Source organism: Grampus griseus (assembly GCF_964374135.1).
Source record: "Grampus griseus genome assembly, chromosome: 3".
Lineage (NCBI taxonomy): Eukaryota > Metazoa > Chordata > Mammalia > Artiodactyla > Delphinidae > Grampus > Grampus griseus.
In genome coordinates, this window is record NC_139019.1 from 64,022,900 (window position 1) to 64,044,824 (window position 21,925).

The following is a 21,925-nucleotide window of genomic DNA, read 5'->3' on the forward strand; positions in this document are numbered from 1 at the left end:
ATTGTTCTCTACTTGTTTCCTTGACTGCCCAATAGCTGAACCTCAGACCCTTCTATCCTCTCCCCACTGGTCTCAAGATCACAAGCCAAAGGTCCAAACCAAGAACCTTGCAGAAATAGTAGCCACTGTCTCCATCCAAGCCATGATCTGGCCACCAAATGTATTTCCATGATGGTTTGCATGGGGTGGGAGGACAAGTTCAATGCTCTGCACAGAGGTGCCCCTCGTGGAAACGGTTCCTTCTTCTTCATCACAAGTGGGATCTGAAAGGTGGATGTGAACAAAGATGGTGGAGTTAAATGCAGAACCTGAGGCTACAGCCTTTCCTTCAACTCATGGGATTTTTTAGAAAAAATAAATTATTACCAAAGACTTAAAACTCCTGAAGAAATGAATAGGCTTTATTTACAGTGAATTGGATAAGACCACAGATCAGAAAGGGCATTTTAGAGATTGTATTCCAACCTGTTTTACAAGTCAACCAGAATTTTTTTTTTTTGCGCTACGCAGGCCTCTCACTGTTGTGGCCTCTCCCGTTGCGGAGCACAGGCTCCAGACGCGCAGGCTCAGAGGCCATGGCTCACGGGCCCAGCCGCTCCGCGGCATGTGGGATCTTCCCGGACTGGGGCACGAACCCGTGTCCCCTGCATCGGCAGGCGGACTCTCAACCACTGCACCACCAGGGAAGCCCTCAACCAGAATTTTGATTAAAAGAATGTTTAAGTTTAAGTTTGAGTTGCTTCAGGTGGAAGAGGGGCAGATCAGAGCAGGTCAGGGCAGAAAGAAATTTGGGGATTGATGGATATATTATTATCTTGATTGTGGTGATGGTTTCATGGGGATATACATGTCTCAAGACCTATCAAGTTGTACACTTTAAGTATGGGTCATTTATGGTATGTCAATAAAGTTATTAAAAAGAAAGGGATTTGAGCTTTAAAGGGCCACAGACACTGAAAATCTGGAATAGTTTGCTGTATGATAAACTTCAGAATGGGAATATGGCCTCCCGTAGTTCCTGTTTTGCAAGGAATGCAGTCACAAACAGAAAAGACACAATACATTGTACTTCTTAGTGTCATTCTGCTTCTTTTGAATCATATCTGCTTCATTTACTGACAAATTGGTTTTGACTCTCAACAATGGAGAAATCATTTACTTTGGCGGCAAAGCAGTAAAATGTATTCAGTTATATTGCCTGTATCATCAAGGGAATTACCAGCTAGGCTTATATCTCACGTACTATTGTTGAGGAGGTGGGAGAAAGAATTACAGAGTAGGGCACCATCCTGGTTGTACCATCAGAGGCACAGCTGAGCTTTCAGTGTGAGAGCACAGACATGCCCGGCTGTTGTTGGTAACTGGGAATGGAGCCTTTCTTATCACAGTCACATATAAGTGAGCAGAGAAGAGTGGTTACAGAGATTTAACTCCATTTCCTGATCTAATTATTATATTTTTCATTAATTGATGGTATTTTTCTTTTATGTTTTTTCCCCTTCATTCCACTGATCATGTCAGTCCCCTGCTTAAAAACATGCAGTGACTTCCCCTTGGCCTATTAGAAGAACCTAAATCATTCCTATGGCCCCAAGCCCGCCCTTTCCTGTCTGGCCTATGACTACCTCTCCAGCCCCAGCTAGTCTGATTTGCTCCTAGCACCCCTTCCCCTCTCAAGCTCTCTCTCCCTTTGTTCCAACCACAATAGCCCTTTTTCAGTTCCTGTAACTAAATGTTGCCCTCAACATCAGGGCATTTGTACATGGTGCTCCCTCTGTCACCGGCAGTTCCACTGGCCACCCACACTTTCTTCCACTTACCTCCTATTCTCTCTTGGCCCATCTCAGTCACTACTTCCTCAGGAAAGCCTTCTCTGACCACAGCAGCCCCACTATTATGAGCTCCCACTTGTACCTTTCTTTCACGGTTATAATTTTATGTTTATTTGTGTGATCTTTGATTATCTGACCCCCTATATCCTAAGCTCCTTTGGGAAAGGACTGATTTTTAAAAATTCTAATAAAATTCCAGAATGTGGGTGCTCAGTCAATATTTATTGAATGAATAAATGGATGAATAAACTTAACTTTGCTGATTTATTCCACGTTCACAGTCCTTACCAACAACAGAATATTTTTAGGTAACAAAATGATTGTACTGATTTATACTTCTGTCTGTTGTTTATTACAGTTCCTACTGCTCCCCATTTTCACTTAAATAGTATTGTGGACTTCTCAATTTTTCCAATTTCATGGGTGTGAAATAGTGTCTCATGGAGGTTATAATTTGCATTCCCCTGATAAATAATGAGGTCCAACATCTTTTCATATGTATATGAAACTTTCATGTTACCCTTTAATGAAATGTCAATGTTGTTTGCTTCAAATGTTACTTCTCCCCCTTTCTTTTTCTCCTCTCTTCCTGGAACTTAGATTAGATGCTTGTTAGACTTCTTACTCCATTCTCTATATCTCCTAATCTCTCTTATATATTTCCCATTTCTTTGTCTATCCATCTGCATTCTAGGTAACTTTTTCAGATTTACTTTTCCAGTTTACTGTCTTAGATGCTGTTTAATTCATCCATTGAGTTTTTTTTTTAAATTTTTATTTATTTTTTTTGTTTGCATTGGGTCTTCATTGCTGCACGCGGGCTTTCTCTAGTTGTGGCGAGCCGGGGCTACTCTTCGTTGTGGTGCACGGGCTTCTCATTGTGGTGGCTTCTCTTGTTGGGGAACATGGGCTCTAAGCACGCGGGCTTCAGTAGTTGTGGCGTATGGACTCAGTAGTTGTGGCTCACAGGCTCTAGAACGCAGGCTCAGTAGTTGTGGCACACAGGCTTAGTTGCTCCATGGCATGTAGGAACTTCCCAGACCAGAGATCAAGCCCGTGTCCCCTGCACTGGCAGGCAGATTCTTAAGCACTGCACCACCAGGGAAGTCCCATTCACTGAGTTTCAAATTTTAATTATTATATAGTCTTTTTATAGAAATTCCTTTTGCTTCTTTGTCAAGTAGTCTAGGTCATTTTCTTGTTCCTATATAATACTTTTGATACTCTTTTCTTAAAATATATTAATGTTCTTACTGCACATTCTTTATATGGTAAATTCATTATCTGTAGTCTTTGTGGACCTCATTCTATGATCTGGTGCTTTTTTGGATTTAGGTGACTTATTTTTGTCTTTTATGATTTTTGACTAGGAGCTCACATTCCTTGGATCTTTATCTGTGACAGTTCTTAAGGGCTGGGCTTAAAGTCATTTCTTCACAGAGGATTTGTATTTGTGGCTGCAGATCACCCGTGGGTACATAGCACAGTACCACTTCACACTAAGTATCACTTGGTCTGTTTTGGGCCAAACAAATTATGTGAATTCTGACACCAAATCTGCTTGAGAATGTAATTGTGATTGAATCCTCAAAGAGAAACAGTTTTTTTCCATTCCACCTAGGGCTAAGTGGAAAGCGTCCCTACCAGAGCTCTCTGAGGGGTGGGATTTTTCCAGTTGACCCACTGAGGGTATCATTTTTGGGGTGTTGCAGCTCCAGGTATGGTTCCTTGATCCAACCTTCCACCTGGCTGTGTCTCCTGAGCCCTGGCAGGCCCATTAAAACACAGCTCTAGGTCTGGCACATACAGGTTCCTCCTGAGTAAATGCCAACTCTTGTATCTTCTTACACTGCTGAATTTGTGTTTCTAATCATTTGTGGACTTCAAGGCTTTCTCTTATTTTTTTGCCTGCTGAGATGTGTTTGCAAAGATGTTTGTAAATATTTCATCCAGAAATTTTAGTTTTTTTCAGACTCCAAATCCACCATAGTGCTGTAATCAGAATTGGATTGTTTCCTAAAGTGATCCTTAAAAAGCATATGAAGTCTTAAATCCCTTCCAACTTCTTTTTTAAGTACTGATTTTGTTAGATAATTTTCTATAAACATACAAAACCAGTATTGATTGAGATTTTTTAAGGTTAATTTCTCTTACTCAAATGGTACTTTTTTGTTTCAAAATAAATTAATATAAATTATCTGTAAACTATATTGTTAAATGAAAAAAAGAAAGGTGCATACTTGTTTGAGTATTGTGTTACCAGGATAAAATAAAAAATTGAGAGGACCTTATACTGTGAGAGACATTGTAAAGACTCAAATATAAGGCAACTCCTTTTCTGAGGGATAATTAAAGAAAAAGCTACTTGATTCCTATGAAGACATACATGGCCTACACTAGGACACATAGAGGAGATAACTAGGGCAGGTCATATGTGTATAAGCATCAGCTATGACATCTATGCAGAAATATATTGAGTATAGGGGACCCTGGTGCAGAAGTATGCCTATTTGAGGTAATTGCCAATCAATGGGGAAATAGGGCTCTTCCAGGTTTAGAGATCAGTCTAGGCTCACAGCTCTGGCTGTGTACCCATGTTAAGTACAATAAACAAATGTCACCCTTTCTACAGGCTTCCAAATAGGGGCATACTCATCTGGAGGTCAATTTCAATTCTTGTACTTTGGATGTTCATTAAGTATTGTGTCATTCTGCTTGGACAATTTTACATTTATCCCGCATTTTCTGGTCAGGAACTCTGACCTGAATTGAGGTTATTCTAGCTCTGGTTTTCTTTCTCATTACTGGAAAGGATCAATAAACCGCAGAATACACATTCTTCTCAAGTGCACATGGAACATTCTCCAGGATAGATCACATGCTAGGCCACAGTCATATAATTAAAGTTCCTGTAAGTAGATTTACTGACCATCAAACTTGCCACTTTCCTTCATCAAGTTTTTAAAAGTATCTTCATGTTGTAATCGAACTTTCCTTCTCTCAGAAGCCAGATTATGTTCCACATGATCTTGTTCAGTTAGAAGTGTGACTGGTTTTAAATGAATCTAGAGAAAGAAAAACAGTTATCTTTCATTGCCCTGTTAAACTATAAAAGCACATCATGAATTTTGCAAAAACAAATGATATGCTACATTGTTTTCTAACTCAAAGTAAATAGAACATTTATGGGTGTTTATATATGCATTTTATTTTGACTTAATTTTTTTCTTAAAATATTTTTAAACTAAAAAAATCAACATAGACTTAATTATTTGTTCATATAATATGTGCCTTAATAAGTTTTCCAAATATTAATTTTCCCTGATTTAAAAAATTTTCAACAGAACTACAAAATTAAAAATTCTTCAGATTAATGAGTGAGGGGAGGGACTTTGACTCCACTAAATTCTTATCAAGAAATGCTTTCTACCTTTTGCAAAATTAATCTATCAAAGGGAGAGAATAAAGGTGTTCTAGAAAAAGCTATCATGTACCAAGAGATATTCCCAATTTGGAAATTTCAACACATGGTGAAAACATTGTCTAATAAGCAAACTGAAAAAATCAATAAGTCAGAATAAAACTCTAACTGACCTCCAGAAACCTGGAAATGTGATGCAACAGAATGAAATAGAAACAAAGAAAACAGTAGCAAAGATCAATAAAACTAAAAGCTGGTTCTTTGACAAGATAAACAAAATTGATAAACCTTTACCCAGACTCATCAAGAAAAAGAGGGAGAGGACTCAAATCAATAAAATGAGAAATGAAAAAGGAGAAGTTACAACAGACACCGCAGAAATACAAAGCATCCTAAGAGACTACTACAAGCAACTCTATGCCAATGAAATGGACAACCTGGAAGAAATGGACAAATTCTTATAAAGGTATAACCTTCCAAGACTGAACCAGGAAGAAATAGAAAATATGAACAGACTGATCACAAGTAGTGAAATTGAAACTGTGATTAAAAATCTTCCAACAAACAAAAGTCCAGGACCAGATGGCTTCACAGGTGAATTCTATCAAACATTTAGAGAAGAGCTAACACCCATCCTTCTCAAACTCTTCCAAAAAATTGCAGAGGAAGGAACACTCCCACACTCTTTCTATGAGGCCACCATCACCCTGATACCAAAACAAGACAAAGATACTACAAAAAAAAAAAAATTACAGACCAATATCACTGATGAATATAGATGCAGAAATCCGCAACAAAATGCTAGGAAACAGAATCCAACAACACATTAAACAGATCATACACAATGATTAAGTGGGGTTTATCCTAGGAATGTAAGGATTCTCCAATATACACAAACCATTCAATGTGATACACCATATTAACAAATTGAAGGATAAAAACCATATGATAATCTCAATAGATGCAGCAAAAGCTTTTGACAAAATTCAACACCCATTTTATTATAAAAACTCTCCACAAAGTGGGCATAGAGGGAACCTACCTCAACATAATAAAGCCCATATATGACAAATCCACAGCAAACATCACTTTCAATGGTGAAAAACTGAAAGCATTTCATCTAAGACCAGGAACAATACAAGTATGTACACTCTCACCACTATTATTCAACATAGTTTTGGAAGTCCTAGCCACGGCAGTCAGAGAGGAAAAACAGGAAAGGAATACAAATTGGAAAAGAAGAAGTAAAACTGTTACTGTTTGCAGATCACATGATACTATACATAGATGATCCTAAAGATGACACCAGAAAGCAACTAGAGCTAATCAATGAATTTGGTAAAGTTTCAGGATACAAAATTAACGCACAGAAATCTCTTGCATTCCTATACACTAACAATGAAAGTTCAGAAAGAGAAATTAAGGAAACAATCCTATTCACCATTGCAACAAAAAGAATAAAATACTTAGGAATAAACCTACCTAAGGAGGTAAAAGACCTGTATGCAGAAAACTAGAAGACACTGATGAAAGAAATCAAAGATTTCACAGACAGATGGAGAGATATACCATGTTCTTGGATTGGAAGAATCAATATTGTGAAAATGACTATATTACCCAAAGCAATCCAGAGATTCAATGCAATCCATATCAAATTACCAATGGCATTTTTTTACAGACCTAGAACAAAAAATCTTAAAATTTCTATGGAGACACAAAAGATCCTGAATAGCCAAAGCAATCTTGAGGGAAAAACACAGAGCTGGATGAATCAGACTCCCTGACTTCAGACTATACTACAAAGCTACAGTAATCAAGACAATATGGTACTGGCACAAAAACAGAAATACAGTTCAATGGAACAGGATAGAAATCCCAGAGATAAACCCATGCACCTGTTGTCAACTAATCTATGACAAAGGCAGCAAGTATATACAGTGGAGAAAAAACAGTCTCTTCAATAAGTGGTGATTGGAAAACTGAACAGCTGCATGTAAAACAATGAAATTAGAACACTCCCTAACACCATACACAAAAATAAACTCAAAATGGATTAAAGACCTAAATGTAAGACCAGACACTATAAAATTCTTAGAGGAAAACATAGGAAGAACACTCTTTGCCACAAATCACAGCAACATCTTTTTTGACTCACCTCCTAGAGTAATGGAAATAAAAACAAAAATAAACAAATGGGACCTAATGAAACTTAAACACTTTTGCACAGCAAAGGAAACTACAAACAAGACAAAAAGACAACACTCAGAATGGGAGAAAATATTTGCAAACGTATCAACAGACGAAGGATAAATCTCCAAAATATATAAATAACTCATGCAGCTCAATATTAAAAAAACAAACAGCCCAGTCCCAAAGTGGGCAGAACACCTAAATAGACTTTTCTCCAAAGAAGACATACAGATGGCCAGGAAGCACATGTAAAGCTGCTCAACATTACTAATTCTTAGAGGAATTGCAAATCAAAACTACAATGAGGTATCACCTCACACAAGTTAGAATGGGCATCATCAGAAAATCTACAAACAACAAATACTGGAGAGGGCATGGAGGAAAGGGAACCCTCTTGCACTGTTGGTGGGAATGTAAACTGATACAGCCACTATGGAGAACAGTATGGAGCTTAAAAAACTAAAAATAGAATTACCATATGACCCAGCAATCCCACTACTGGGCATATACTCAGAGAAAACCATAATTCAAAAAGACACATGCACCTCAATGTTCATTACAGCACTATTTACAATAGCCAGGTCATGGAAGCAACCTAAATGCCCATCAACAGACGAATGGATAAAGAAGATATGGTACATATATACAATGGAATATTATTCAGCCATAAAAAGGAATGAAATTGGGTCATTTGTAGAGACATGGATGGACCTAGAGACTGTCATATGGAGTGAAGTAAGTCAGAATGAGAAAAACAAATATCGTATATTAACGCATATATGTGGAATCAAGAAAAATTGTACAGACGAAACGGTTTGCAAGGCAGAAATAGAGACACAGATGTAGAGAACAAACTTATGGACACCAACGGGGGAAAGAGTGGGTGGGGGGGGTGGCAGTGGGATGAATTGGGAGATTGGGATTGACATATATACACTAATAATGTATAAAGTAGACAACTAATAAGAACTTGCTGTATAAACTAACTAACTAACTAAAATGTTAAAAAAATAATGCTTAGACTAAATGCAGATCCTCCCCTAGGCACTCTGACCCTAAAAAGAAAAGCCAAGAAATTATGAGTAAGTCCGCAGCAGACAAGGGACATGCTGCTCTGGGCCAAAGCAAGGCAAGCCCACTGGGCACCCACATGAGGCCAACATATTTCTTTTAAGGGTGTTTTTACCCTATATATGCCCTGCAGCTTATGTTTAAACTTCAATAACTCAGCAACTTTGACATTATTCCTTTAGGTATGAAAAAGTGATTGGACCGTAAGACACAACTGCTAGCTAAAATGCACTTGCTTTAAAAAAATATTTTAACTCAATTTTGAGTTACATAACCACAAAAGAAAAGAACTAAGCCAGCAAGCAATATTGTGGGGAGACAGACATGACCTTCAGATCATTTAAAACACGTGTTTTTCTCTTTCACGAACTGGCTACATCTCTCATTTTCTCTAAGGCAGTTAATACTATGATATTACCACATAAATATTGGTGAAAATTACGATAAGTATTGGTGAGTAACAAATCTTGGGAAAGTATATCTCATGGTAAAAAGAAATGTCCCTTATTCCATAATAATTCTGATGCTTATACTTCTGTTGATATGTCCCTGAATTACATGCTAGATACTCTTCACAAAGAAATTTACCTTTTCTTTTCCAACTGGTTTGGCTACAAACGTAGAGAAAGCCACACTAACAAGTTTCTCAATGCCAGTGAACATGTCCTGTACTGTGACCTTGATGCTGATCTAAAAAGGAAAGAAAAATAAATTCAAAACTTTTCAACCATCTAGACAACAGATGAGACTGCAGCATTCAAAATTCATTTATGCACTTCACCATTGTTTTGTTTTTTGAATAAAACCAGCATTTCAATTTACTTTTAACCAATACTGTCCTCTCAATGATTTTCTATAAAATTGGAAAAAATTTTCTTTCTGTTTATAGAAAAATATATATTTACCATGGAAAATTTGGTAAGTATAAAAATAGATAAATGATAAAGATGGAATCTGACAATCGAGAGTAAATATTATCAGTAATTCCATCACTCAGATTAATAGTTGCTAACCTTTATATAAAATTTCTTCCAGTTTTATATATATACATATGTATGAAATGTATCTATATATAGTTGTGTCTGTGTGTGTGTATACACACACACACAAAAGATTATCATACTGTATTTACAATTTTATATTATAATGAAATTTTTTAGCATTTATGTGATAAGCATTTTCTAATCCCACTATTACTAAATGTGCTTTTGAAAACAAGATATTAATGAATTCCTTATAGCCCATCAGAGAGATGCACCATAACTTTTTTTTTAATCTTTAGTCTGAGTTTTATAACCAAGATGACATGGACAGAATGTTATTTGCAGTCATGTTATTTGCAGCTTTGTTTTCTCTTTCAGGAGTTTTATTTTTCAGGAATAGCAAGAAAGTAGTTGAGACATTTTATGGTGACACCACAGTGGACTGGATTTCCCCATGTGAAGAACTCTGAAGCTCTGGTCCTCATGATCACACACTGCAGAAGTGTAGGTAAACTCGGGAACATAGCCCAGAGAAATAATACTACCTTCTTGAAATAGTGGGCAACCTCGGGCATCTTAGTTCAGCACTGTGTTATCAATGATAATATCTATTTCTACATCTTCGCCAAGTACATCACGCACAAAAATAATCATCAATCGGTGATTCACTTAACTTATGAAACCAAATTAGTATTTGCATGGTAAACATAAGTTAACTAAATGGTGATTAACCAAATTTAAACCGTCCATTTCCAACCCCCAACAACTCTCAACCCCACATAGCTTTCTACTTTCAGAAAAATAGGCAAATGAAAAATAGAACAGACAACTAATAGTAAAAACAAAGCAACAATTCTGGAGAGTTAAAACAAGTTCCAAACATTGTCTTCTATTAGAACAGTTAATTTAGTTATGTACGATGGCCAAATATCTCGAAAACATATGCCAGGGAGAATTTCACTTTGTGTCATTACAGAGTGGGTCAGATTGGAATTACATCCTATGAAAACAACTGGAAAATTGGACCAAGTATAGGAAGTAACTATTTTCACACATAGGACAACAGACAACACAGACCTGTGATCTCCAAGGAAAGGGAGGTAAATGAAGGGAGCACTTGCATTTCCTGGGTTCTCAGCCTGCACATAATTCCCAGACTATGACCAAGGAGGGGAAATGGAAACTTGCTGAATTGAAGAACCAGAAATCAAGGAGATCAAGGCAGCTGAGATTATCCCAGAAAGGAGGGAGCTGCAAAAGGAAAGAATTCCAGGTATGTGCATATTGTTCCTGTTGAGTGTTTGGGTTGATACCAGTCTGAGCATGTGTAGGGTGAAATCCGACAAAGCCAGAAAAGAACAGCTTCTGAGGAAGAAACAGTTATTGTAAGGTAAACAGTTCCAAGAGCTCATACAGCGCTAGGAATCTGGTGTTCCCTCCAGCCAGACCTCAGTGAATACACAACACATTCATAGAGGCCATAGAAGACCACAACTTAGTAGAGGAACTAAATTAGCCCTAGATGGGGCTAGCATTTATTTTTCTTAAGATAAGAAATCTGTGCTTTCAAACTCACCGGGTTCTTTTCGTAGCTTTTAGTCAAACTTCCTCTGGAAATTCTAGCTGCTATCAGGGAATAGGAAGAAAGGAGAAAAGCAAGGGAACTTTCATCTGTGTATGGGCTGAATATAAAGGAGAGTGCTGTCTCTCAGGGGAAAGGCTAGACCCAGAGGCTACTGTGAGGCAAAGCTCAAGAGCCCCATAGCTGAGAAATCAGGATCCAGAAGCACCATCATAAACTGTCTCTGACAGAGCTCATTTTATCCACGTTTTTATTACCTTTCTGATTTCTTCAAGTTTTTTTCTATTCTGTTTATAGACATACTGGGAGAAAGTGACTAAATCAGGGTAAAGCCATCACCATAGCTGTGGTTATTGCCAAAATAGTTCTTCTATGGGTTGATTTGTGTCCCTCACCAAATCTGGTACCTCAGAATGTGACCTTACTTGAAAATAGGGTGTAATTAGTTGAGATGAGATCCCTCTAGAGTAGGATGGACCCCTAATCCAATAATGACTGATGTCCTTATAAAAAGGGAAAATTTGGGGGTGGTGCCTTCAAGATGGCAGAGGAGTAAGACATGGAGATCACCTTCCTCCCCACAAATACATCAAAATTACATCTACATGTGGAACAACTCCTAAAGAACACCTACTGAATGCTGGCAGAAGACCTCAGACTTCCCAAAAGGCAAGAAACTCCTCAGGTACCTGCGAAGGGCAAAAGAAAAAAGGAAAAACAGACAAAAGAATAGGGACGTGACCTGCACTTTGTGGAGGGAGCTGTAGGAGGAAAAATTTCCACACACTAGGAAGCCCCTTCACGGGCAGGGACGGGGGGGGGGGGAAGCTTTGGAGCCACGGAGGAGAGCTCAGCAACAGGGGTGCAGAGCGCAAAGCGGAGAGATTCCCACACAGAGGATCGGTGCCGACCAGCACTCACCAGGCCAAAAGACTCGTCTGCTCACCCGCCGGGGCAGGCGGGGGCTGGGAGCTGAGGGTGGGCTTTGGAGGTCACATCCGAGGGAGAGGACTGGGGTTGGCTGCATGAACACAGCCTGGATGGGGGCTAGTGCGCCACAGCGAGCTGGAGGGAGTCCAAGAAAAAGTCTGGACCTGCCTAAAAGGTAAGAGACCATTGTTTAGGGGTGTGTGAGGAGAGGGAATTCAGAGCACCGCCTAAATGAGCTCCAGAGTTGGGCGTGAGCCGTGGCTATCACCGCAGGCACCAGGGATGGGCATGAAATGCTAAGGCTGCTGCTGCAGCCACCTAAGAGCCTGTGTGCAAGCACAGGTCACTATCCATACCTCCCCTGCCTTTACAGACAAGCAAAAGCTAAGAGAATACAGCACCACCAAACCTGCTCTACAAAAAATGCTAAAGGAACTTCTCTAGGCAGGAAACACAAGAGAAAGAAAAGACTTACAATAACAAACCCAAAACAATTAAGAAAATGGTAATAGGAACATACGTATCAATAATTACCTCAAATGTAAATGGATTAAATGCTCCAACCAAAAGACATAGACTGGTTGAATGGATACAAAAACAAGACCTGAAAGAACAAGAAATGTCTATTTAGGTCTTCTGCCCATTCTTGGATTGGGTTGTTTTTTTTGATATTGAGCTGCTTGTATATTTTGGAGATTAATCCTTTCTCAGTTCCTTCATTTGCAAATATTTTCTCCCATTCTGTGGGTTGTCTTTTCATCTTGTTTATGGTTTCCGTTGCTGTGCAAAAGCTTTTAAGTTTCATTAGGTCCCATTTGTTTATTGTTTTTATTTCCATTTCTCTAGGAGGTGGGTCAAAAGATCTTGCTGTGATTTATGTCATGTAGTATTCTGCCTATGTTTTCCTCTAAGAATTTTATAGTGTCTGGTCTTACATACAGGTCTCTAATCCATTTTGAGTTTATTTTTGTGTATGGTGTTAGGAAGTGTTCTAATTTCATTCTTTTACATGTAGCTGTCCAGTTCTCCCACCACCACTTATTGAAGAGGCTGTCTTTTCTCCATTGTATATTCTTGCCTCCTTTATCAAAGATAAGGTGACCATATGTGCATGGGTTTATCTCTGGGCTTTTTATCCTGTTCCATTGATCTATATTTCTGTTTTTGTGCCAGTACCATACTGTCTTGATTACTGTAGCTTTGTAGTATACAATGGAGTCAGGGAGCCTGATTCCTCCAGCTCCATTTTTTTTTCTCAAGATTGCTTTGGCTATTTGGGGTCTTTTGTGTTTCCATACAAATTGTGAAATTTTTTGTTCTAGTTCTGTGAAAAATGCCATTGGTAGTTTGATAGGGATTGCATTGAATCTGTAGATTGCTTTGGGTAGTACATTTTCACAATGTTGATTCTTCCAATCCAAGAACATGGTATATCTCTCCATCTGTTTGTATCACCTTTAATTTCTTTCATCAGTGTCTTATAGTTTTCTGCATACAGGTCTTTTGTCTCCCTAGGTAGGTTTATTCCTAGGTATTTTATTCTTTTTGTTGCAATGGTAAATGGGAGTGTTTCCTTAATTTCTCTTTCAGATTTTTCATCATTAGTGTATAGCAATGCAAGAGATTTCTGTGCATTGATTTTGTATCCTGCAACTTTACCAAATTCATTGATTAGCTCTAGTAGTTTTCTGGTAGCATCTTTAGGATTCTCTATGTATAGTATCATTCCATCTGCAAACAGTGACAGTTTTACTTCTTCTTTTCCAATTTGTATTCCTTTTATTTCTTTTTCTTCTCTGATTGCTGTGGCTAAAACTTCCAAAACTATGTTGAATAATAGTGGTGAGAGTGGGCAACCTTGCCTTGTTCATGATCTTAGTGGAAATGGTTTCAGTTTTTCACCATTGACAATGATGTTGGCTGTGGGTTTGTCATATATGGCCTTTATTATGTTGAAGTAAGTTCCCTCTATGTATACTTTCTTGAGGGTTTTTATCATAAATCGGTGTTGAATATTGTTGAAAGCTTTTTCTGCATCTATTGAGATGATCATATGGTTTTTATCCTTCAATTTGTTAATATGGTTTATCACATTGATTGATTTGCATATATTGAAGAATCCTTGCATTCCTGGAATACATCCCACTTGATCATGGTGTGTGATCCTTTTAATGTGATGTTGGATTCTGTTTGCTAGTATTTTGTTGAGGATTTTTGCATCTATGTTCATTAGTGACATTGGCCTGTAGTTTTCTTTCTTTGTGACATCTTCATCTGGTTTTGGTATCAGGGTGATGGTGGCCTCGTAGAATGAGTTGGGGAGTGTTCCTCCCTTTGCTATATTTTGGAAGAGTTTGAGAAGGATAGGTATTAGCTCTTCTCTAAATGTTTGACAGAATTCACCTGCGAAGCCATCTGGTCCTGGACTTTTGTTTGTTGGAAGATTTTTAATCACAGTCTCAATTTCCGTTCTTGTGATTGGCCTGTTTGTATTTTCTATTTCTTCCTGGTTCAGTTTCAGGAGGTTGTGCATTTCTAAGAATTTGCCCATGTCTTCCAGGTTGTCCATTTTATTGGCATATAGTTGCTTGTAGTAATCTCTCATGATCCTTTGTATTTCTGCAGTGTCAGTTGTTACTTCTCCTTTTTCATTTTTATTCTACTGATTTCAGTCTGCTCCCTTTTTTTCTTGATGAGTTTGGCTAATGGTTTATCAATTTTGTTTATCTTCTCAAAGAAACCTCTTTTAGTTTTATTGATCTTTGCCTATCATTTCCTTCATTTCTTTCTCATTTATTTCTGATCTGATCTTTATGATTTCTTTCCTTCTGCTAACTTTGGGTTTTTTTGTTCTTCTTTCTCTAATTGCTCTGGGTATAAAGTTAGGTTGTTTATTTGAGATGTTTCTTGTTTCTTGAGGTAGGATTGTATTGCTATAAACTTCTCTCTTAGAACTGCTTTTGCTACATCCCATAGGTTTTGGGTTGTTGTGTTTTCATTGTCATTTGCTCCTAGGTATTTTTTGATTTCCTCTTTGATTTCTTCAGTGATCTCTTATTTAGTAGCGTATTGTTTAGCCTCCATGTGTTTGTATTTTTTACAGATTTTTTCCTGTAATTGATATCTAGTCTCATAGCGTTGTGATCAGAAAAGTTACTTGATACAATTTCAATTTTCTTAAATTTACCAAGGCTTGACTAGTGACCCAAGATATGGTCTATCCTGGAGAATGTTCCAAGAGCACTTGAGAAGAAAGTATAATCTGATGTTTTTGGATGGAATGTCCTATAAATATCAATTAAGTCCATCTTGTTTAATGTATCATTTAAAGCCTGTGTTTATTTATTTTCATTTTGGATGATCTGTTCATTGGTGAAAGTGGGGTGTTAAAATCCCTTACTATTATTGTGTTACTGTTGATTTCCCCTTTTATGGCTGTTAGCATTTGCCTTATATATTGATGTGCTCCTTTTTTGGGTGCATTAATATTTACAATTGTTATATCTTCTTCTTGGATTGATCTCTTGATCATTATGTAGTGTCCTTCTTTGTCTCTTGTAATAGTCTTTATTTTAAAGTCTATTTTTTCTGATATGAGAATTGCTACTCCAGCTCTCTTTTGATTTCCATTTGAGTAGAATATCTTTTTCCATCCCCTCACTTTCAGTCTGTATGTGTCCCTAGATCTGAGGTGGGTCTCTTATAGACAGCATATGCAGCTCAATATCAAAAAAGCAACCCAATCCAAGAATGGGCAGAAGACCTAAATAGACATTTCTCCAAAGAATATATACAGATTGCCAACAAACACATAAAAGGATGCTCAGCATCACTAATCATTAGAGAAATGCAAATGAAAACTATAATGAGTTATCACCTCACACCTGTCAGAATGGCCATCATCAAAAAATCTACAAACAATAAATGCTGGAGAGGGTGTGGAGAAAAGGGAACCCTCTTGCACTGTTGGTAGGAATGTATGTTGCTACAGCTACGATGGAGAACAGTATGGAGGGTCCTTAAAAAACTGCAAATAGAACTACCATATGACCCAGCAATCCCAATACTGGGCATATACCCTGAGAAAACCATAATTCAAAAAGAGTCATGTACCAGAATGTTCTTTGCAGCTCTATTTCCAATAGCCAGGATATGGAAGCAACCTAAGTGTCCACTGAAAGATGAACAGATAAAGAAGATGTGGTACATATATATAATGGAATATTAGCCATAAAAAGAAATGAAATTGAGTTATTTGTAGTGAGGTGGATGGACCTTAGAGACTGTCATACAGAGTGAAGTACATCAGAAAGAGAAAAACAAATACTGTATGCTAACACATATATATGGAATCTAAAAAAAAAATATTGGGTCTGAAGAACCTAGGGGCAGGACAGGAATAAAGACGCAGACATAGAGAATGGACTTGAGCACCCGAGGAGGGGGTAGGGTAAGCTGGGACGCAGTGAGAGAGTGACATCGACATATATACACTACTAAAAGTAAAACAGATAGCTAGTGGGAAGTAACCACATAGCACAGGGAGATCAGCTCAGTGCTTTGTGTCCACCTAGAGGGATGGGATAGGGATGGTGGGAGGGAGATGCAAAAGGGAGGACATATGGGGATGTATATATATATGTATAGCTGATAGACTTTGTTATAAAGCATAAACACACCATAGTAAAGCAATTATACTCCAATAAAGATGTTAAAAAAATTTTTTAATAAAAAGGGAAAATTTGGACACATAAACACACACACACGGGGAGAACACCATGTGCAGATGAAGGCTGAGATTGGGGTGAAGCAAACCACTGGCAAACCACCAGAGGTTAGGAGGGAGGATGGGGGCAGATTCTCTCCCATAGGCCTTGGAAGGAACCAACCCTACTGACACCTTGATTTAGGACTGCTAGCCTCCAGAACAGTGAGACAATAAATTTCTGTTGTTTAAGGCACCTAATCTGTGAAATTTTGTCATAGAATCCCAGGAAACAAATGTAAGTCCCTACATGTCTTTTGTGCCCAGAGATCAAAGGGACTGCTACTGAGCAAACTACAAGTTGCAACATGGGATCCATGAACTCCTTTCCTGCTATTTTAACCTGGATAGAGACTTCAAAATCTCCCAAGAATTTTGTATTCATAGCTATAATAAAGAAAAGAAAACCAGGTAGGTGAAGAAGAAAAATCTAAGCTTCCCTTCTTGCTCCAATTACTCTGCCTTTCAAAAACTAGTTAATCGTGGGGCTAGTTTTCATTATAGGTGAGGAGATAGAGAACAAGTAGAATTAGAATAGTAATAGAGTCAGAATAATTAAGAAATAAAACCTATACCTGGCAAAGAACCAAGGGAGTGCCCTCCCTTGTATGTTTACTTTGTGTATATCCTTTTATGTAAAAATAGTTCATTGCATCACATTTAATTTTAGTAGCAGGGAAACACAGGCTTATTATTTACCTGTGAGCCTGACTACAGATTCAAGGGCCTTCTGAAATTGAGAATCACATGAACGCCAAGTTATTCCAGGCCTCCTCCTCTCTCCTCTGTAAACAATGAAGAAATGAGCACCAACAGGCAGAAGGAAGAAAAGGGAGCCTCTTACCTCCATGCTTGTGCTGAACGCTCTAGTAACTTTCGCTTTGATGGTTATAACTTGTCCAACTCTAGATAAAAAAAAAAAAACAGTAATTCTAGCACATCTCATTTCAGACTTGGAGATTCACTTAAATGTGTGTGCCATAGAACAGTTCCACCTTATGCTGATAATGTTCATGCATGAGAAACTCAATAACATAACGAGACAGCACTAAAAATAGATACTGATTATTGTAAGCCACACAAGAGTTAGCTGACTACCTCTTTTTAACAGAAAACGGCCTTTGCAAAGATGGTGTGCAAAATGATTTCCAAATCTACAACAGATACTTGACTGTACCACAGCTGTTTGGTTAAGAGAAAACGAACACACATGCAAACCTATACAATTGATATTTTTAAATGTTGGTTAACAAATAAATGGTAAACATACAAGCAAGCAAACAAACTGAATACCTTCACTCGGTTTACAGGAGCCCTCAATGTTGCCAGATGATCCATTCACTCCACATTATTACTGGGACTCTGGTTATGTAACCCTAGTTGTTTCAAAGCTTTTGTGTTCTGGCCCTTCAGTCACCTAAGGGTCTACCCAATATAAGCCTCCTCAGTTTTTCTCCCTGACTTCAAAGTTGAACTACATTCTCACTATTCTTCTCAATCTTCTGTTTCAGGGGAAGAAAAATAGATCTCTTCCAGACCTCTTTCTTTACCCGTGCCCTTGATCCCATCCTACTCTTACCTTTCCTCCTGCACCATGGCCTGGCTTAGGCAGCTCTTTCCTCTTTTGTACCCTCAATCTCTGCCCCTTCCTTGACTCCTTATCAGTCTGTGAAAATGTTCAAGGCTTTTCCTTGCTAAAAATCTTTCTCTCAAGTTTATTCTATCACAACATTTTTTTCTCTTCTCCTCTATATTTCTCCATATTCAAACTTCCTAAAATAATCTTTTTCTTTTTCCAGCTCATACATTTAACAAATGTTTACTGAGTTACAACTAGTCCTGGCACGAAACTAAGACCTCAGGATACAGTGATTAACAAGATAAGGTTGATGACATCAAGGAGACCAGTCTTCACTTGGGACATCAGGATGCAGACAGATGAAGTGCAACGCTATGAAATTTTTCAAAAGGAAGAAAGAATCAAGTATTGCAAAAACACCCAGAAGTGACTAATGTGAAAAGTCAGGGAAGGAGCCATAGAAGAGGTAACATCTGAGATGGGTCTTAAAAGATTAGGATTTTGTCAGGTTCAGAAGTTTGGGGGTTTCATTTCTCATTCACTTCTCAGCCACTCAAATCTAGCTGTTGCTTCCACATCTTACTCCTGATATCTCCGAAGTCACTTCCTAACAGCTAAATCCAAGGTCTTCTCTCATTTAACAGCATCAATCAACCTCTTTCTTCAGGAAACCTTCTCTTCCCTTGGCTTCCAAAATACTGTTCTCTCTTCATTCTCAGTTTTCTTCACTGATTTCCCTTTCTTAATCCATTCCTTAATGGTAGCCATCCACCAAATTTACGTTCTTTGTTTTTTCTCATTTCGGCCTCTTCCTGAAGACCTTGTTCTCTTCCACAATCCTATCATCTTTATAGAGATGATTCTCAAATCTAAATCTTTAGCCCGAACCTCATTCTTGAAACACAGAGCCGTATTTTCAAACTTCTCTCAGCAGATTCAGCTAATGGTTATGGAGGCCCTACTAGGCTGAGTGATAGCTGCTTACACACACATTACCTAATTTAACTTAATCCCCACACTTAGCACATGCAAACCCAAACCAATTTTCTCTTTTCCTTAAACTTGTTCCTCCTAGATTTCCTAACTCTGTTTGGTAAAGTTTCTAGCAGAGATTTACAGTGATAACACGAGGCAGAGAGTCCCTCTTCAAAGCTACTGTAGTACTTTGTACTCATATACTACCAAAATCTTCCACCTCTGCCTGTCAGACTCTGAGGAGGGGAAGCATCTTGCCACTTTTTTTTTGGCCACACCATGTGGCATGTGGAACTTTCCTGACCAGGGCTCAAACCTGCTCCCCCTGCAGTGGAAGCGCTGAGTCTTAACCACTGGACCACCAGGGAAGTCCACCTTGCCACGTTTTTGTCTCTTTTGTGAACTCTGCCCTTCCTTTAAAAGCAGGAGACATTCTGCTTTTCATTCTGCTAAAATCCCAAGTAAAATCAATTTCATAGCATGGCATTCAAGGTCTTCTGTTACCCAGACCCACAGTGCTGCTGGGGCATCATCTCTGCACGCCAGGCTTTTCCTAAACACCCCCCACTTCTTCCCACCTCAATGCTTAGGCTCTTACATGTATGTACCTCATCTTGTGAAGTCCTTTTCCTATTCACCAGTGAAAATCTATACCTCATTCAAGGCCCACATTAAATACTACCTCCATCATGAAACTCTCATTGGTTCTCCAGTCAAAATGTACCTTTTATCTACCCCACAGAATTTATATCTCACCCTAGGCATGCATCCTATCATATTTTCTATTCTGATGACTATGTATTTGTCTGACTTTCTTACCAGACTGAGTGACTGCCACACTTCAGTATTGTGTCATAAACATTCACATATTCTATTGAACCTAGAGCAGTACTTTTGGTATATTCAATATATATTGTGAATTGAAAAAATATCTAATATGGGACTTCCCTGATGGCACAGTGGTTAAGACTCTGTGCTCCCAATGCAGGGGGCCCGGGTTCGATCTCTGGTCTGGAAACTAGATCCCACGTGCATGCTGCAACCAAGAGTTTGCGTGCCACAACTAAGGAGCCCGCCTGCCGCAACTAAGACCTGATGCAACCAAATAAATAAATATTTTTAAAAAATCAATATAGTAAAAAAAAATAATATGGGCTTTTAAACAAATTGTATGGCTTTCTATATGTAGCTTTTAATTTTCTTTTTTTAATGGTGCAGGTCCCATATATTTTAGTGGCCACAAATCCCTTCTGATAACACAAACACAAAATGGTGCAAATGGCAAACCACACTTTAATGATGAGGTTACTAGTTAAGTCTAAGTTACAGAATTTAGGATTGGAAAGTACATAATAGATGTTTTATTGCAATATACTGTTGGCATTCCTAAATTTAATAATGGTGCTTTAATCTATTCCCAAATAAGTTTGGATTTTCAGTAATCTGTAATTGTGTTGAGATACAAACACATGTCAACTTTTTCTACTTCAGGAAAAATCACATAGCTAGTATCTGTGGTTAGTCAATAGACCCAATAGACCTTTATCTATATCTACAAGTCTCTAGAATGTCAAGGGCTCTTTCACTGACACTGCAGCTGCCTATGAGAACAAGCATTATGAGATGTTCAATAAAGGTTGCTGATCACAAAGATAGAAGAAGTGGGTTGGAGAAAGCACTGGATAGAGCATAAGAAGATCCAGGCTCTAAGTGTCCTCTGTCCTTTGGCTGGCTCTGGGCCTTAGGCTTCAGTTTCTTATCAGTACAAAGAGATGATTGGGTTGAGTTCTAAAGGTCTTTCCATATCTATGATTCTAATGCCTACCAAAAATTTCTTTTGGGTTAGCTTTGGAGATATAACTTCTTTATGCATGTCGTTTTATTTAACTTAATTTTGTTTGTATATAAATGAATAAGTGCCAAATAGATAAATGTAAGCTGGAGGTTGTAGAGATGAAGTGGGCATCTCACTGGACAGACTACTTAGGGTTTTGAAAACAGGTGGCAGCTACCCTGTGGTCCTTGAGAACCATCCCAGACTAGAAACAGATGATCTTCTCTCTTCCTTTTTCTAAACATAACATAAGAAAAAGGAAGAGAGAAGATCATCTGTTTCTAGTCTGGGATGGTTCTTTTAGGATCAAGATATTCAGAAAGAAAAAAAAGAGATACATAAAATCAGATAAATTAAGTAAAACCATATAACCCTAGTTTATTACAGTTATTAACGTAACCTCTTTAAAAAAATAATTCCTAATTCTGTCCACCAAAAAGGCATAGAAATAATGACCAACCCTGCATCAGTGAGCATGTTAAACAGGTATACAATGAGCAGATACAAAATGTGGTAAACGCTATAGGACAAATGACCAGGTTTCTTTAAAAAACAAATTGCAAGAGAAAAGAAGAAAGGGAAATTTTTATGTTAAAGGTCATATCAGCCATATTGGATCCTGATTCAATCCATAGACCAATTGTTTAAATTAAAAAAAATTTTTTTTGAGACCATTGGGAATGATAGTTTTTCTTAATGGTATTGCAGTTACGTTATTATGTTTTCTAAAAGAGCCCTGATCTCTTAGAAATATATACTGAAA

At 38.0% G+C, this 21,925-nt stretch overlaps 1 protein-coding gene across 4 annotated transcripts in view; it reads right to left on the minus strand.

The window, feature by feature from the left end:
- The window catches only part of ACOT12 (acyl-CoA thioesterase 12), a 57,111-nt gene that overhangs the window by 29,482 nt on the left and 5,704 nt on the right, over positions 1–21,925 (minus strand). For all 4 annotated transcript variants that reach the window (XR_014296555.1, XR_014296556.1, XM_082651953.1 and 1 more), the window contains exons 3-6: positions 17,619–17,679; positions 9,103–9,204; positions 4,762–4,897; positions 107–263 (exon numbers count right to left, since the gene is read on the minus strand). Coding sequence is in view for 2 of the 4 variants with exons in the window: in XM_082651953.1 (XP_082508079.1) it covers positions 107–263; positions 4,762–4,897; positions 9,103–9,204; positions 17,619–17,679 (456 nt within the window). In the remaining 2 variants the exon portion in view is untranslated. The remainder of the gene's footprint in view (positions 1–106; positions 264–4,761; positions 4,898–9,102; positions 9,205–17,618; positions 17,680–21,925) is intronic.